Source organism: Cololabis saira, chromosome 19, assembly GCF_033807715.1.
Source record: "Cololabis saira isolate AMF1-May2022 chromosome 19, fColSai1.1, whole genome shotgun sequence".
In the NCBI taxonomy this organism is placed as follows: Eukaryota; Metazoa; Chordata; class Actinopteri; order Beloniformes; family Belonidae; genus Cololabis; species Cololabis saira.
Genome location: NC_084605.1, coordinates 24,186,985 through 24,205,714, shown reverse-complemented (window position 1 = coordinate 24,205,714; position 18,730 = coordinate 24,186,985). Strand labels below are relative to the sequence as shown.

Sequence of the window (18,730 nt, the reverse complement as noted above, 5' to 3'; positions counted from 1 at the left end):
AACACACTTCCTAAAATGTCAGAATTGGGCTTTTAAGTAAGCAGTCGACGGGATCTCTTTGACATTAAAAACCAGCAGACAACACGAGCCGACATTAACAGGTTGATATGCTGCGGAGAGGATGCGTGCGTCGCAGTAACACGCACATACACACACAGGCTTATGTTTGCTTTGAAACAGCTCATGCATGGATACACACACCCTGAAGCATCAGCAGCAGTACACACAAAGGATCTCTCCTCCGTGTTTGCGTGCGCACGCACACACACACACCCACATAGCCTTTGTGGCACAGCGATAGCACTGTGTGGATTCAATCTAATAATCAATCAAACAGTCAATCACCTCCTGCGAGAAATCCAGCAGTAGATTAGCCGAGCTCCTCCTGCTCCGTCAGCCAGAACTAATTCAGCTGCAGGCGGAAATAACCGGTCCCGTTCCCACTGGCATGACTCGGCACGTAAAGGCTTTCATTAGGTAAACAGAAGCAGCAGGAATCGGGGCTGAACTCAGGTCCTCGTCTTTGTGGGGCTCCGCACTGAAAATGCAAACCAGAGTTTGTCTATCGAGGCGTAACTGACTACGCTTCAAGCCCACGTTTGAGTTTTGCATTCCTATTATGAAGACAGGATGTGATTTAAAGATGTGCGGGGGGGTCGTAGGTCTGAGTTACTCATCACTACACAGTTATCGCCGTTCAGACAAAAGGTCACTTTGAAGAAACTGCAGGTGAAGACTCCAGCATGCCACTGCCTAGATGATGCAGAACAAAAACCTTCCCAGCCATCCAGTTAATTGTAATTTATCAACTGAAAAATGGTCCTTTGCAGATTAAATGTAGCGGTACGCTTTTATAGTTTTGGAAATTCCAGACAGCTAGAGATAGTGGTTCAATATTATCAAAGTCGGCCTCAGAAGATTAAAGATTTGAACAGTATTAGCTGTACTGTTGGACCGGTGTTCAGACGTTTCGTTGGCCGATGCTGATGCGAAGTCTGAACACATTCCAGGACAGATTCAGACACATATGAAGGGGGTCTTGGACACTTGCGTCCACGTTCTCGTAGTAGCCTGACCACAAAAGCATCCTGGGGTGGTTTCAGGGGCCTCCTAGTAAACTAAAACCTTCGCTTTAGGCGATGACTCATTTGATCGGCGGCGTCTGCTGTAATACTGACTCCGTATCCGTCTGCACGGGTGAGGACAGTTAAAGGAGAGGCTCTCTGTTATCTGGGTGGTTTATGCTCCAACCCTCACCTATAAGCTGTGGGTCCTGACCGAAAGAATGATATAGAAATGCGTTTTCTCTGTGGGGCGGAAGGACTTCCGCCATCCAGAGACTCGGAGTAGAGTTGCTGCTCCTCCACTTTGAGAAGAACCAGTTGAGCTGGATCAGGCGTTTGGTTACTACGCCTGTTTTGAGGGTATACCAGTGTCCAACAGGATGTAGGCCCAGGAGACCCGGGACACACTGGACAGATCTCATCCCTCTCTCGGCTCAGGGCACCTCTGTAGTTGGAGCTGGAGGAGATGGCCGTGGAGATGGAGGCTGCTGCCTCCTGAAGTCAGATAGACGGATGTTAATAGATTGGTGTTGGTGGCAGATTTTCCCTGTATCGTACATTCTTTGTTGAATAATGTTTAAACGAAGAGAAGTTTGAGATGGATCTCCTTTGTTTCGTTTACTTCTTTTTTACATCATTCTCTGCAAGTTACCTCCAGTGTTTTCAAGCTGCTACCTTTAATGATTAAAGGTAACTTTGCTGTTGGTGTTGTATAGCTAAAAAGGCATTTGGTTATTTGCATATAGAGCAGTAAAGTCTGATTGGATCACTCAAGATGCATTCGGGTGCACGTTTCAGTTCTAGGTGTGAACTAGGGCTGCAGCTATCGAATATTTTGGTGATCGATTATTCTATGAAATGTGTATTAAAGCCCAATTATAAATATACAATAGAAAACAAGACAGATTACTTGATTAAAACCAACCAATTTGTTTATTTTATGAGAATAATTGACATTTATTTACATATTATGCAAACTAGTAAACAGTTAAATTTTCTCTATCATTTTTGTAATCGAGTTAATAGAGGTACTCGAGGAATCATTGCAGCCCTAGTGCGAACACAGGCGCGAAGAGCCGGCTGCTTGTGAGGACACGGCTCTAATGGCGCGTTTCCACTAGCACCTACTCTGCTCGACTCATCTCAGCTCGGCTCGACTCGGCCTGGTTTCTTTTCCATAACAATTCAGCTGGAGCAGAAGTAGGAGGTTGGAGCGAAGCTGCTGTGACGTATTTGATTGTGTGATTTTAAACGAAGAAGACAACAAAACTAAAGATGTAGAACCTGGAGGAGATGATAGATGTGCTGCTGGTCTGTGGATTGTGTTCGATATATGAGAGTGAGAGAAGCTTCAAGCACCAACGCTTTTTAATTTTTTTAGTTTGTCTTGACGCTGCTGAAAAGTCCGTTGGTATCCGCGAGCAGCTATGAAGTGACAGAGCTCCTGGTAAATCTGGACGTTCCTTATCGCCCGTCTAGATCCCTTTTTAATTCTCTCCTCAGCACCAGGTTTATGAACATCTGCACCTCAGAGCTGGATCACCAAACAGACTTTTGCACTGCCATTCCCTAAAAAATAAAATGAACAAGAAGCCGCTGTCAGAGTCGCTCTTTCGCTGATGTCACATCCTGACTCGGATGTCTGACTCCAACGCCCCGACCAATCTGTGGCCTGTAATGTGATGACGTCAGATACAGCCGACTCAGCCGCTTAGAACCTCGGCAGAATATCTACTCAGCACGTTAGACCCCTGGTGGAAAAGCGCAAAGTCGAGTCGGGCTGAGTAGGTACTAGTGGAAAAGTGCCATAAGTGGGGCCTCAGATGTCAGTTGGACCTTTGGTCGCTCAGCTTTGTGTCGTCTTCCCCGCAGGACCTGAAGCCCAGTAACATTGTGGTGAAGTCGGACTGTACACTGAAGATCCTGGACTTTGGCCTGGCCAGGACGGCTGCTACCGGGCTCCTCATGACGCCCTACGTGGTGACCCGTTACTACCGCGCCCCCGAAGTCATCCTGGGCATGGGTTACCAGGCCAACGGTGAGTAGAGGAGCTGGTCGCCTGGCCGACGAGGAGCTGCTGCCTGGCCTGCCGCATGTCCCTCACCTCCCCGGGAGGTTTCAGGAAAGCCTCCCGAACGCCTCACACACACTCTGTTTCTGTAAAGGTTACACCCGGGGGGGCGCTGCATGCGGGAGGCCCGTTGTGTAGTGGGGGAACTTCCTGTGTGAGAACCCAGCGGTGCTCCAGCATGTGTGTGATGTTTTATTCAGAGGTTGCCTGTTCTGAGCCCGGCACAGCCCGGCCTAAAAGCGCCGGTATGAATACACCTGGGCATGCTTCTGCACTCCCACTTTGCACCCCTGCTTGGGACATATCGCCGTTTCTGGCAGGCAGACTCCAAGAATCAGTTAAACATTTGGGAAAATAACCCTGTTGGTACCAGACTGAGATCCGCTGAAGCCCGAGGTAAAACATCTAGGGCCTGATTGACCTTTAAGGCTGGTATGAGGGGGTGCGATGGTGTTGGTTGGCACATTTCGCTGTGTCAAATTAGCTGCATTGCTTCTTAAAATGGTCTTTACTGACTTAAATCAACATAAGTCTGTGATTTGATATTCAGGATTGTGGACTTTCATTAGGGGCCAACACGGAGTGAATCAAGGCAACGCCTGAGTCAGAATTTACATTTGCAGCAAAATGTTGCTTACAATTAGGAGTTTATTTTGTCATATGTCGACTGATCAAACTGCTAAGACTCAAAAATGTAATTCCATATTTGTGATGCGACGGAGAGGGTTCTTGCAGACAAACCGATATATTTAAGTTTGTAAGTCTACAAAAAGTGTATGTTTTCAGACATCTGTGATTCATCACCACGTTGTTGCCGGTTCAAAGCGATTACCAATGTTGCACCAACTACTGCCAGTTTCTGCAAAATTAAGAGTTCATAACCTCACATCCAAGTACTGATCTAGTACTTGGGTAGAAGCATTTTTTGGTACTCAATTTACGAGCTGAAGATACCAGCAAGCCGAAAGAGACGCCAGGTGAGACTGCTTGTAAATACAGTCCTTTGTATACACTTTCTGTAGTTGCAGTATTGATTTAACTTTACATTTACAGTTTACCCTATCCACACAATCGCTGTGAAATTACATTTTTTATTCTTGAAAGGCTTGAATCTGACGTAGGTTGAATGCCATTTTGCAGCAAACGTGTTTCTGTTCTCATTCAAAACTGCTTTGATTCACCTCATTACTGAAACTGTTCATGAATAAACCCTGATGAAAGTTTACCTCCATACCGTCAAATAAAAGACCTGGGGTTGGTGTAACTTTACTAATGTGCTTGTATTCAAAGTATGAGACTTTAAATAAACTTTCCAGTGTCTTTTATAATAATAATAATAATTAATAATTAAACGGCATATTTCCCCAAATGTTCAACTATTCTATAACGTTGTCTTGCACGTAAACTTGATCTTTTCAGGGAAGTGTAACTTAATTCACTTCATCATGAGGTGGATCCAAACCAAGTTTGAAGGTTTTCTACATACTAATTCTCTCACATCCTCGGCTCCCTCCAGCAAACACGTCAACGCTACTTTCTCCTGCTGACTTGTTGCATTTGTTGCTTATTCTCTTCTCCCTCCTTTTATGCTGCACATATGTAGTGGATATTTGGGCTGTGGGCTGCATTATGGCAGAAATGGTTCGCCACAAAATCCTTTTTCCAGGAAGGGATTGTATCCTTGAGCTGCTTGCAGCAGTGTCTGGCATTTCTTCTGAAAGAAAACGTAGCTCACGTTGGATATAAAAGAAAACGTCTCCCATATTTCATTTTTTAAATTCCATCAATGGCAACTATTGCAATTCTATTTCTCAGCTTTGCCTGACGCCTCGACTAACCGCCACCCACCTGTTCCTGTGACGGATCCACTCCAGATACACTCACGACTCCCTCCACTCAGGCTGCAGCCGTGTCGCCGGAGGCACCGTCACTGTCACATGAAAGACCTGAAATAGAATTTAATAGTTTGCTCTCCCATAGCCGAGCGCTCCTCCGACAAAATGCCCTCGTCTATCCTCTCGCTGCTCTCCACACGTGTCTGTAGTCGCAGCTGTCACATAAACACAACAAAAAAAAACAAGGCAGTAACTCAAAGCGAGGATTTCAGTCTGCAGTGTTTTCAACAAAAAGCTTAAAGTGTTAACTTGTTGGCGGCGTGGATGAGAGCCTTTTCCCTTTGAAATAACCAGTGTGTATTGCAGTGAGAATAAAGAGGGGATCTACATCTGCTTCCCGGCAACAAAGCAGGACACTGAGAGTCAGTGTTGCCCTCTCGGGTCACGTTATTACGGTTCCTACGTATTTAAACAGAACTATTCTGATAGACAAAGACCCGTGGAACCTTGGCATCAGTACGACGACGCATGCACTCCATTGTTGTCCTGCATCACACACGTCACCTCACTAACATCCTGGGTTTTCTTATAATTTGTCCAGTCATTTTAATTTTGTCTTGTTTTTTTTGTTGTTTTTTTTTTCAGTCCCGCATGCTAATTTGGTGGCTATCATTTCATTTTTCAGTTGATGTCTGGTCTGTTGGCTGCATCATGGCTGAAATGGTCCGGGGTAGTGTGTTGTTTCCAGGCACTGATCGTATCCTTGAGTGAAGCCTCCATCCAAACCCTCTAAATACTGTGTTTGTCCCGTTGTTTGTCTGAGGATCACGTTCATACCTGTGCACTCAGGCCCCTGTCTCTGTTTCATGAGCTGTTATGTTCATTATTAACACTCAGAGTGACGCGGTTCGAGAGGGAAATGTATTCTCATTCCGTACACTGGTTTGAACCAGAAGGTGGTGAATAAAGACGAAAGTGCATTTCTGTGTATCAAAATTCTCACACCTGCGGATTTTCAGCTCTGAAAGGTTTTGCTGTGAAAATGATCCAACATAATTAAGTTTTATTAGTAAGCTTCATGTTACAGCTGCTTTATCTATCAGTTACGGTTGATTTTCATGTTGATTTTGAAGGAAAAATATTTTTATTTGAATTTCATGAAATTAAGAATTTTCATGGAAGCTGTAATGTTTTCTTCCCGTAGTCAGTTTAAAGGCGCTTACCAACTGCCATTTCTTTGTTGAACATTTCCCCCTTTTGCTGGTCTCGGTGCCTGGATGTAAGAGCCATGTTCCTGAGGTAAAGTGGCGTGAAAAAAGTTGGGTTCTTGGCTTTTCCCAGATTTTAGAACCTTTCTTTCTTTCGCTTCCATAGTTTTCCAAGGACATTAAAGTTTTTGGTAGATTGTTGGTTTTCAAGGTGGTGGGTGAAAACAAAATGAGTTATGAAGTCCAATAAACGGCTGCTTTTTAACCAGACCTTTTTTAAAAGTTCTTTTACATGCTGGGGGTTGTGTTTTCCATCCATCGTAAAGGATGAACACAGATGCCAACAAGGATTTTTCTGTTACATTTGTACTTTTTAATTATTAAATTTAAAAAAAAAAATTAAACCAAGACTAGCTTCATGTGCATTTCCTGCAGTGGACCTTCTTTAAGATCAGCAAACCAAGATCACTGGATAAAGAAAGCACATTTCAGATGTCGACTTTCTTTTTCTTAATGTGTTGATCCTACATGCGGAAGAAAATTAAGCATTATCGTTTCTGCTTCTGTGTAGTCCACAACTGTTTCACAGGGTGATTCAGTACAAGTGAGCAAAGTCAGCACTTTGATCATACTCAAGTGTTAAAAGGCCACTGCGCTTTGTTCAGATCTAGCCCAGTTCTTTTCTTAACACCATGACCACAAGATATCGACCAGTGGAATAAGGTGATCGAGCAGCTGGGGACGCCGTCTCCGGAGTTCCTGTTGAAGCTCAACCAGTCAGTGAGGACCTACGTGGAGAACCGGCCGCGGTACGCCGGCTACAGTTTTGAAAAGCTCTTCCCCGACGTCCTTTTTCCTGCAGACTCTGAACACAACAAGCTGAAAGGTAAGGATGCTCGTGTCTTGTTATCCTGAACTGAAGAACTACAGAAATTGGGTCAAGGTTGTACATTTGATGCAGGCTAAGAGTTTGGTGTGTAGTTTTACTTGTACAAGTGCGATGAGCATTTCATTTTTTTTTTCTCTAAACAAAGGATGTGATAAATAATGAGACAATCAGTATATCACAGCCATGAATGTAGCTACTTAAAGTTTTTAAGTTGTTTGCTCTGAAGAGAAATTTATTTTTAAGTATATCTTTATATGTAAATGGCATGAAGTTGGGAACACGTGGTGTGTCTTTGCAGCAAAATAACTTCTGACATCAATGCAATTTCATATTACACCTCTGTAAATTTTAATATTTGAAATCTTGTGCTGCCTCTTGGCCAGGACACCCTTGCAAAAGAGATTTTTAATCTCAATGGGTTCCTTTTCCTGGTTAAATAAAGGTTAAATAAAAAAAATAAAAAATGCAGCTGCAAGTCACATGAAAGTTCATGTGTCAGCTTCTGGCGTAAGACATGATGAAAAGCACATCTATGGTGACAAAGTGGTCTTATAAGTCATGCCGGACTGCCTGCGCTCATTAGCGCGGTATTGTCAGTCACTCTTTTGTCAAACAGACTGTTGACACCAGGCTCTTGGTTTTTGAAGAGCTGTTTTGAAGCCTCTTTTTCTCTGTAAGGCGCGCAACCATGTTGCTCTAAAAGCCAGCATGCCCACCACAATCAAAGTAAGCTTTCGCTACCAGCTCCTTCAATGGATCCCCGCCGAAAAATCTCCAGAGCTGCCGGCAGACATTTTCAGCAGAATATGAAATCAAAACTGACTGCAGCGTTTGCCGAAGCTGGGTTGGTTGCTCCACTAAACGCGGTAGCGGGACTGTTACCGATGAGGAAGTGATGGTGGCTAGCCATTGGCTGAGCCGACTGTCCGTCAATCATACCAGAAATAAATGTAATGCTTTATATAAACTCTCCTGACGTGGTGCAAAAGAATTCACCTTCTCAGAGTTGTCAGTGACTTTAAACGATCGATACCAAAATGTAGATATGTTTATTTCTGCTCTAAAGTTAGAGATTTTAACATGGGAGTCAACGGAGATCAGCCAATAGAGGTTGGAATCCAAAAGCAAGTCAGTCGAGGAACTGCAACAGATCTTAGTTCTGCATGACCCTAAACCAGGAAGTTGGAAGGTTGACGCTTGTCAATGCAGCAGATCTCTACGCCCCCATGTGGTCAGAATGGGTATCACTACATAGAGTGGCTTTAAACAAACGCCAACCATATTCTTCTCTCTTCATTAAATCAAGGGAGCAGAAGATTGGAGAATCTAGTTCCCTGAATTCTCTGTTAACACTTTCAAACAAGATTCTCAAGTAGAGAAGGAAATCAATACAGAATGGCAAGAACCAGGATGAGAACCACTTCAAAAGAGTGGGTTTTCTGTGATAGTTTTTTTGCAAAATGCAACTTAAACTTCACCAAAGTCACAGTAACAGTCCTACACCGTGTGCTTCATCTGGTGACGCGCCTTTAAACCTGATTTAATTTGAAGCGTATCCTGTTTGATCAGGATACGCAGACTCTCCCGTCTGGACCACATCAAAGTTGAAGGTAGCAGAACCTTTTCCATTCATGTTTCTGTCTCCTCCTCCGGACTTGCAGCGAGCCAGGCCCGAGACCTACTATCCAAGATGCTGGTAATCGATGCTTCAAAGCGGATCTCGGTGGACGAGGCTCTGCAGCACCCCTACATCAACGTGTGGTACGACCCGACTGAAGTGGAAGCTGTAAGTTCCACCGGTTTTCTCCAAAAGAAAACACAAACGGCACAGCTTGATGTTTTAGAAATTAAGTTTTGAAATCACATTTAATTTAATCCCAATTTTTTTAGTTACAAATGAAATATGAATTGGTTTTGTTTACAGTTGATGTTTAGAACGTATATTATTGTCTATTTAAAATGTCTCTCCTGCTCATTTAGATGTTAACAGACATTTTATGCAGCCTTTGTTTTTAAGTCCAGAGTGTCTCTAAAGTTGAGCCTTACAGGCTTTGAATTCTGCAGTTTGACTGTCCTTGCAAACACAAAGACTCAGCCAGTGCAAATTGGTTTTTGCCTGTAATCAGACGGATTGGCAAATGAGGCAAATTGCTGCTTTCTTCTGTGTCCTTTGTGGCATGAAAGGATTCCTCAGCAATGACAGTCCAGCTTTGACAAGTGCAAATTTGTTCTCGGGCAAATTTGAAACATTCTGACGCTTCAACAAAGCTTCAGATATCTTTCTGTCTCGGAGGAAGACGAGTTGCTCCGAGTCCCCGTTCATTCCAGTTCAGTGTGAAAGACGTGGAAATGTAGAAGTGGGTGCAGATATTCCTTTAAAGGTTTCTGCACTCCATTGTAGATAAACTTGTGGATCAAAACTCCTTTGAACTGTTGGTAGCTGAGTCCATCTCTATAACAGATTCACAGAAATTCATGTTGAGGTGCTTTTTATAGAAAAACAAGTTCAATACAATCAGATTCAGAACAATCCAGCTTGGTACATTTATGTTTCAATTCAACCCAATTCATTTAAAAATGGTATAGCTTAGAGACCCAACAGATTGCATCAAATCTTCAATTCAATCTCTCATCCCGATCAAGCACGAGGTGACGGTGGAAAGGATAAGTCCTGATCAAAGGGGGTAAAAAACCTTCGGCAGGACCAGACTTCCAATTGCCTCGAACAGTTTTGCGTCTGAGATGAGGGGAAAGAGAAACCCAGAAGAGACGGAAGAGAAAAATGTTACATGGAATAATAATAATACAGTAAGAGTATTAGTCGTTCCGATAGTGATACCAGTATCGGAAATACTCGCAGATACTTCCAAAAATAAGGGTATCGTGAGGATTTAGGTCTTTGCACCATCCAGTACCACATATTGCATTCTTTTAGGCTGGAAAGCCCTACCAGGAAGATTGTGACATGCTCTTTAAGGCTGTGGTTTCTAGACGAAAACAAGAACAGCGATGGACAAAACTGTAGACTTCATTGTCCCCGAGGACCCGTCCCAGTTAGTCTTTGAAAATGTTGAATGAAAAGTGTTTTTTAATATGGCATTTAAGATAAAAACTAAAATTAAAGCTGCAAGCAGCGATGAACGGGCCCTCGCACTCACGGCCACCGCCCCCCATAAGCATATCAGAAATGACACCACCCACGACTCGATGTCAAACCATTCAAAAGATATAGCAGAAAAAAGGGACAACCAATCAGAAGAAGGGGCGGGGCTAATTCAGGCTAAAGAAGCTCAAGGACTCAATACAGAATCTGATGATACCACCCACGACTCTCTATGTCAAACCATTCAAAAGTTATAGCAGAAAATCGGGACAACCAATCCGAAGAAGGGGCGGGGCTAATTTGCACCAATTATGGTTAAGGACTCAATACCGAGTCCCATGACACCACCCACGACTCTTTATGTCAAACCATTCAAAAGTTATGGCAGAGAAAAGTATTCTAGGGGGCGCTGTTGAGCCGTTAGGCCACGCCCATTAATGCAAACCATGAAATATCAAATTTATCCCCAAGCCTGGCTTGCATGCAAAATTTGTTGACTTTTGGAGAACTATCAAATATGGACCAATCAGATGAAGGGGGGCACGCTTTTTGGCGTCTAGCGTCGCCACGGTAACACTTTTGAAAGAGAAAAGTAATGCGCGTAGTCGCAAGATGAAGACGCACATTTTGATGTATAACACACCTGGGTGCACGTTACGGTTCGGGCCGTATTAATTGCCGAAAGAATGGCATAAATTGCATCAAAATTACACAATTAATTCAAAATGGCCGACTTCCTGTTCGGTTTTGGCCATGGCGCCAAGAGACTTTTCTTTAAGTTGCGACATGATACAGGTGTGTACCGATTTTCGTGCATGTACGTCAAACCGTATTGTGGGGCTTGAGGCACAAAGTTTTCCGGGGGGCGCTGTTGAGCCGTTAGGCCACGCCCATTAATACAAACCATGAAATATCAAATTTATCGCCAGGCCTGGCTTGCATGCAAAATTTGGTGACTTTTGGGGAACTATCAAATATGGACCAATAAGATGAAGGGGGGGGTACGCTTTTTGGCGTCTAGTGTCGCCACGGTAACACTTTTGAAAGAGAAAAGTAATGCGTGTAGTCGCAGGATGGAGACGCACATTTTGATGTATAACACACCTGGGTGCACGTTACGGTTCGGGCCGTATTAATTCTCGAAGGAATGGCTCATATTGCTCCAAAATAACGCGATTAATTCAGAATGTTCAAAATGGCCGACTTCCTGTTCGGTTTCGGCCATGGCGCCAAGAGACTTTTCTTTAAGTAAAGACATGATAAAGAAGTGTACCGATTTTCGTTCATGTACGTCAAACCGTATTATGGGGCTTGAGGCGCAAAGTTTTTTCTGTCTGAACCAACCAGATGAAGGGTGGGCGCGCTTTTGGGCGTCTAGCGTCGCCACGGTAACGCTTTTGAAAGACAAAAGTAATGCGTGTTGTCGCAGGATGGAGACGCACATTTTGATGTATAACACACCTGGGTGCACGTTACGGTTCGGGCCGTATTAACTGCCGAAGGAATGGCATAAATTGCGCCAAAGTGACACGATTAATTCAAAATGGCTGACTTCCTGTTCGGTTTCGGCCATGTCGCCAAGAGACTTTTCTTTAAGTTGTGCACTGATACAGGTGTGTAGCGATTTCCGTGCATGTACGTCAAACCGTATCGTGGGGCTTGAGGCACAAAGTTTTCAAGGGGGCGCTGTTGAGCCATTTTGCCACGCCCATTAATGTAAACCATTAAATATCAAATTTTTCGCCAGGCCTGACTTGCATGCAAAATTTGGTGACTTTTTGGGCACGTTTAGGGGGGCAAAAAGGCCCTCCTTTCGTCAGAAGAAAGAAAGAAAGAAAAATTCCTACAGATACAATAGGGCCTTCGCACTGAAGGTGCTCGGGCCCTAATAAACACTGGACATAATAGGTATAGGAACATCTTTAGAGTCTGCATATGTCATTGAGAGAATGGGCTGGAAGTGAACCACCTGAGCTCTGAGCTGTGTATCATTTTGGGCTGTTTGGATCTGGACCGGGGGGTTTCTAACAGGGGTAACTGTTAGAAACGCTGACTTGCACCAGTCAGCGTTTCTGACTTGCACCAGTTAACTGGGCCAAAACTCTTAAAAAGAATACATTTATTACACATATCATTGTCAGTAAAGGTGGAAGCAGAATAAGTAAACATTTGACACTGAGAAGCAGAGCTCAGCGAGGCACCAGGCTCAAGATGGCAGAGCTCAGAAATATCTAGCAAACAGCTCAACCAAGCACATAAAACATCCCACTGCAAATGTCACAGCGTCTCAACGAGTCAGGGAGTTCACATTTGGAGTTTGAGAAATTTCTGTTGACATTCTGTGATAAAATTAAACCGCTTTAATGACGCTTAGTGGTCAAAGTCTGTCATGTAAATGCTTACCTAAAGTGGCGAAGATTTGAAACTTTTACGTTTTGGTGCCGATGAAAATGTGGACGGACTGTTGGTGAATGTGTGGATGCAGAAAGACAAAAGAGGAAATTGGCAGTGTGTAATATACAAATAAGGATTTTGAAATCAGAGGTTGGATCTAATATGTGTGAAGTTGCTCTGTTTTGAGAATGAGCGCCTGATACAAAGACTGAAATATAGAATTGTGTCCTTGTGTCCTTTTCAAGCCGCCGCCTGCGATCACGGACAAGCAGCTGGATGAAAGAGAGCACACAGTGGAGGAGTGGAAAGGTAGGAGATCGTCACAAATGCTCAGCTTTTTGCTGTGTCGCATTAAGTTGATTAGTCTTTCAGGTTGCAGGCTGTGTGGCGATTAATCTTCACTGCAGTTTTTCCTCTGCAAAGTCTGGTGGAGTTCATAGAAATGAATGTAGAAATACTTACACGTGTAACACAAATACGTGGTTTAAAGTATTTAGTTTTGCATTGATTGTTTCAAGAATATAAAATAAAAATTGTCCCAAGCAGGAGACACATTGAGCTTCAAGCTAATTCTGGAGCACCGTTTAAGAAACAGACGTCTGATATATTTAACATTGGGGAAATAATGTTTACTGTGTCTGTACACGGAGAGACTCTGAAGGTCATGGCTGTGGACTGTAGCTAGGAGACCAAAACCTTTTCTTTTTTGGGGGGGGGGGGGGGGGGGGGGGGGGCTGTAATTATGTTTATTATCAGTGTAAAGTTGGACATTTGGGGTTCAGTGGAGCCTAAAGGCTGAGTTATGGTTCTGCGTCAAAAGGACGCCGTGCCTACGGCGTGTGGTACGCGTCGACGCAGACCACACGCCGTCACTGACGCCGTCACTGACGCCGTCACTGACGCCGTCACTGACGCCGTCACTGACGCCGTCACTGACGCCGTCACTGACGCCGTCACTGACGCCGTCACTGACGCCGTCACTGACGTGCACCTCCCAAAAATTGTAACTACGCGTCAAGGCGACGCAGACCACACGCAGACGAGAGGGCTGTGATTGGTTCGCTTGGTAGCAACGCATTTCCGGTTTCCGGTTTGAAGCAGTCGTGAACTTTCAGTGCTCTTTTCTTTGTGTTTGTGTGATTTTTATTTTATTTATTTATAATTTTTTTTTGTTTTTTGCACAATAGTTGTCCTTATCTCTTTCATTCACTGTGACCGGAAAAGTCGGATAAACCATTCAGGAAAAGATCGCGACCGAGCGGTCGCGGGGGGTACTGCACCGCAACGAAATGGAGTGACGGAGAAGTCCGAAGGGTTCACGACGGTGTCACGGTGATGGCGTTGGCACGGCGTCGATTTGACGCAGAACCATAATTCAGGCTTAACTCGCTCGTGGAGTCTGCACCCAGTGGTCATTGGAGGAACTGCGTATTTTTAGACTTCCATGCTGGCCCGGTGTCAAGTTTAGAGAGCCAGATGTTCGTCTCTTGGTGTAGATGCTTAATTTCATCTTGGCGCTTTTACAACACCTTATTTGTGCAATGCACGTAAACTCAATGAAAATGCTCCTTCTGTTCATGATGAATAATCAGTAATCTAGCGATTATTTCCCCCATTAATTTAATAAAAGTAACTTATACATGATGACATGAAATCTATTGCAATACATATTTATTGCTCATCAACTCAACTAGAAAATTCTGGGAAATTTTGATATTTGTTGCCTCTTGCTGCTGCTTGTGTTCTGGGAGGTTCTGGGTGCTTAATGGTCTGCAAAGTTGTAAAAAAACATAGGGTGCTTTGTTGTCATCTGCACTAGCTGCTTCCGGGTGGCGCCTCTTCAAGGGCCGGTGCAGAGCTGTCGTGTTTGAATGAAACGCCATTTCCATCTTGCAGATACGGCAAATTACGGAATAATTTCCTTTTTAAATGGAAGTATTCCCATACCTTAGACGAACGAGTGCGTGCCTTGCACTTTTGAAGTGCTGAGGAGCCACTCGCGTTACAACTATTTTCATGTGGCTTCCATCTTTGTTTTAGTTTGACGGTGCATCGGCACATGTATTTTGCCCCAACGTATTTTTTTTATGTCAGCCTAATCGATGACGTTGCCGTGTTGTCCCAGCCCTGGTTACTGATTCCACACAGGTTGCGGAAGGATTCCTGGTTTTGTGTCGTCAGAAAAACATTTTCCTGTATAAAACTCATGTTTGTTTATCTTCAGCCTCTTTTATCTCCTCGAATGTAACCCATGTTACATTTTATTATATGTAGATTTGTCCCGTCTTGTGTGAAGTAGCGCTGGACTCTCAGATTTCTCCGAAAATAAAAGATTCTCCAACTTTCACTCTCCGTTTCTTTCCTGGACCTTTTAACGAATAATTCCTTTTTTGTTTCAGAGTTGATATATAAAGAAGTGCTGGACTGGGAGGAAAGGACTAAGAATGGTGTCATCAGGGGACAGCCCGCCTCCATAGGTTAGTAGAGTTTCTTCTGTATCGGAGCACTTTAAACTAAAAGTTCACAAAGCAAGAGATAAATGTGTGTGTGCTGACTAGGCTACGATATTATCGTATATCGTAGGGCTGAACGATTAATTGCATTTGCGATAATATCGCGATGTTATAAAACGAGATTTTCTAACCGCAAAGGCTGCGATTTGACCAGTCACGTGATCTGGTCACGTGATCTGGTCACGTGATCTGGTCACGTGATCTGGTCACGTGATCTGGTCACGTGATCTGGTCACGTTGCCGGCAGAGAAAAAAAGTCAACAGTGCCGCGTGTCCGCGTGTAACCTACTGTATCTATCATGGCCTCAGGGTTAGGGCTCGGTCAGGCAGGGCTTTATAAATATATGGGCTTTATAAATGTATTAAATGTATGAACGCGGAGTCGGCATGGCGAGGAGCTGCGCGCGGCGCGGCGCTGAGCACGAGCCGGGCGGACAGTTGCGCTGTGAGCCTGATTTATGGTTCTGCGTTAAATCGACGCAGAGCTTACGCCGTAGGTTACGCGGCGACGCGCTCTATACAATGCGCGTACCGCGTACCTTACGGCGTAGGTCTGCGTTGGTGTAACGCGGAACCATAAATCAGCCTTAAACCAGCTGCAGCCCTTTCAGCTCATCAGGATAAGTTAAAGAGCGGCTGCGAGTCATTGCTGGTTCGTTTTGTTAACTCTGTGAGCTTTATTGGTTTGTTTGTTAGTTTGCTGGTGGTTTTTTTTTCTCTCTGTGATTTTTGAGTTATTTATGAAGAAGTTCTGAGTTCCCTGTGAGCAGTACTAAAGTTGAGGAGGGATGAAATAAAAAACGGTCAAAATCATCCTCCCCTGTAAAACTGCCATCCCTCCTTTCCATCCCTTATGTCATTTCATCACTGAATGTGGTTTTACTGCTATTTCAACATTTAGAGTCATCACCACAAAAATAACTTGACAATTTTCACCTGTTTCAAGTAAATTTTCACCTGAAATAAGAAGGAAAATCTGCCAGTGGGACAAGATTTATCTTCTTAATACAAGCAAAAAAATCTTGTTCCACTGGCAGATTTTTCTATTTATTTCAAGTGAAAATCTACTTGAAACGGGTGAAACTTTTTGTTTTACCAGTGATGAGTCTTGTTTTAAGTGTAATGAGATTTCTTTTTACTAAAATGAGACATTTTAACTAGAAATAAGACAAATATTCTCGTTAAGATTTTGAGTTTTTGCAGTGATCCATTTTCCTTATCCTGTGAAGGACAGAGTCATATTGATAAGTTCAGAAAAGTGTTTTTTATTGTTGTGTTTTGATGTATTTGATGTAAGTCCAGTGGATATTTAAAGCTTACAGAAGGCTGCATTTAACTGCTGCTATGTCATTCCTGCAGTATTTCTGCAGGTCAGTGCTATTATTTGTTATATATTTTATTATTTGTAATCAGCACAAATTATCTGTCCCCATATGATCAAATCCACCATCCCCCCTGATTTTTTTTTTTTACAACTCGAGTACTGCCTGTGAGGAAGGTTTTTTGTTCCCTGTGGGAGTTTTTCTGCGTTTTTCTATTAAACTATGCCTCGTTTTGGCTAAAGTTTAACCCGGTTTGGGTTCAGAGAGAACGACCCATGTGTAGATGTGTTAAAGAGGTAAAGGCACAGATTTGTTTTCTTTATTGTTGTAATCTGTGCTTTAAATAAATCTGGCATTGTTTATTATAAAACAGACTGATTTATTGCTTGTGTAGTTGAAAAATACATGAGAACAGGACCTTGAAAAAAATAATCGGATATTAAATCGCAATCGCAATATTGAGGAAAAAAATCGCAATTCGATTATTTTCAAAAATCGTTCAGCCCTAGTATATCGCGATAAAATCGCGATAAAATCGCGATTAAAAAACGGCTGCGATAACGTTATCGTGGGGTACTGTAATTATCGCCAATTTTTTTTTTTTTTTTTTTTTTGGAAGAAAATGTCAATTCACTCGCCCGGTTGCATATCCGGCCCAGACCGGATACGGATCCAGCTGTAGAGGCGGAGCACCGGGCGGAAGTGAAGAATCCCCCGACGTGTGTTATTGTTGATGAGCAGGCAGAGCATTAGCACTAGCAGCTAGCGCCGAGATGGCATCAAACATGCAGTCTGACTCTGAATCAGAACTCCAAGATACTGGGAAGTATTTTCTTACAAAAAAAGAAAGTTCAAATAAGTACCGGTACTATAGTTTACACTTTGTAATGCATAACATTTACAGTACACTTTGTTCTCTACCTCAAGTGTCACTGTGTTGAGAATGATTTGAGAATAAATGTTCTTAAGGAACCAGTGGATCCACGGTTAGTGTTTTTCCTTGCATTTTAAGAATTTTATAAGCGACACGCTAATATCGTGATAATATCGTAATCGTGATATTTTTGTCCCCTAATACCGTGATATGAAATTTTCATATCGCCCCATGCCTAGTGCTGATCAACCAACTTTTGAGAAACCACTGATGGGTTTTACAGTGTAATTGATTGTTATACAATGAACCAGCTTGTAAGTGACACATTTGATGACACCTAAAAAATACAACTTTTTGAACCTATAATGAGGATCGGGAGAAATCTCAGACATCACTATTGGATGCGTGTGATCTTCTGGTGCTGATTCCCGGAGTAGAAATCCCTGCGCAGGTTCAGAAACACTGGCAGGCGTTCTTGTCTAAAAACGCAGGTCACCCTCCACAAATGAGGCCGAAATCTGTCGTACCAACATGAAGCCAAATGTGGACATGATCCCGAATCGAAAGCTCATTTCAAATGGACCGATCCAAAGTGGAAAACTGCCTTGTAGAGTTTCAAATTCTTCTTGAAAGCTATTAAAGCTGCGTCCTCCGTGTGGTCGGGTCACAACATGCAGCAGAACTGGAGTTGCATCAGTAACTGTAGGACTGACCACAGGCCCTTTTTTCCTGCTTCCCATAGCACAGGTTCAGCAGTGAGCAGCAGCCCCCAGAAGCACCACCAGCACCATCCTCCCACATCCTCATCCGCCTCCGCCAGCGGCGGCTCCTCCCTGTCCACCGCCCCCACCCTGACCGGCGCCGCCAGCAGCCCGGAAACCGCCAGCATCGCCACCGTTGCTCCCGCCGCTGCTCCGGCCGACGGCCCCGTGGGCTGCTGCAGATGACGATCACCTCCACCCTCCCTGGGTCCTGGCCCCGGTCCTGGTTCTGATCCCTGGCGCGGCCACACCCAGGACCACCAGCCCCGGGCTGCGGCTCCTGGTCCCGCTCTCTGGTTTTGCCCCCTTCCTGTGCTTATCTTCAGTAGTGTAGCCAGATAGCTGTTTGAGAATCACTTCTGAAAGGACAGATGTTCCTCATCCTCTTTTTTTTTTTTTTTTTTTTTTTTTTTTTTTTTTTACGTGACATTTAAAGTCTTTAAGGTTTTTTTATTTTATCAGTTTTAAATTAGCCTTTATATTTAGTTCTAGCTGTTATTTATTATGACATTTCTTAATTTTTCAGAAACAACTGAACTTTTATTTCACTATGATCTGGTTGTAGTGACCGATGGTGAGATTTTAATGAAATATCTGTAAGATGTTAAAATGTGATCTATTTTTCTGTTGAAAGTCGTCTGTTTCACTTGTAAGCTACTGCTTTAACAACTTGCCATACAAGTGTGGACTGAGTTT

At 43.5% G+C, this 18,730-nt stretch overlaps 1 protein-coding gene across 3 annotated transcripts in view; it reads left to right on the top strand.

The window, feature by feature from the left end:
• Window positions 1-18,471, top strand: part of mapk8b (mitogen-activated protein kinase 8b) — a 45,112-nt gene extending 26,641 nt beyond the window's left edge. Inside the window, exons 6-12 of one of the 3 annotated variants that reach the window (XM_061708527.1) lie at window positions 2,937-3,102; window positions 5,656-5,727; window positions 6,882-7,064; window positions 8,729-8,853; window positions 12,810-12,873; window positions 14,964-15,041; window positions 18,021-18,471. In XM_061708527.1, the coding sequence (XP_061564511.1) occupies window positions 2,937-3,102; window positions 5,656-5,727; window positions 6,882-7,064; window positions 8,729-8,853; window positions 12,810-12,873; window positions 14,964-15,041; window positions 18,021-18,220 (888 nt within the window). In that variant the 3' untranslated portion in view covers window positions 18,221-18,471. Of the gene's footprint in view, window positions 1-2,936; window positions 3,103-4,738; window positions 4,811-5,655; window positions 5,728-6,881; window positions 7,065-8,728; window positions 8,854-12,809; window positions 12,874-14,963; window positions 15,042-18,015 lie in introns of all 3 variants that reach the window. The other 2 variants (XM_061708525.1, XM_061708524.1) reach the window with 2 other exon arrangements.
• Window positions 18,472-18,730: the final 259 nt, after the last annotated feature.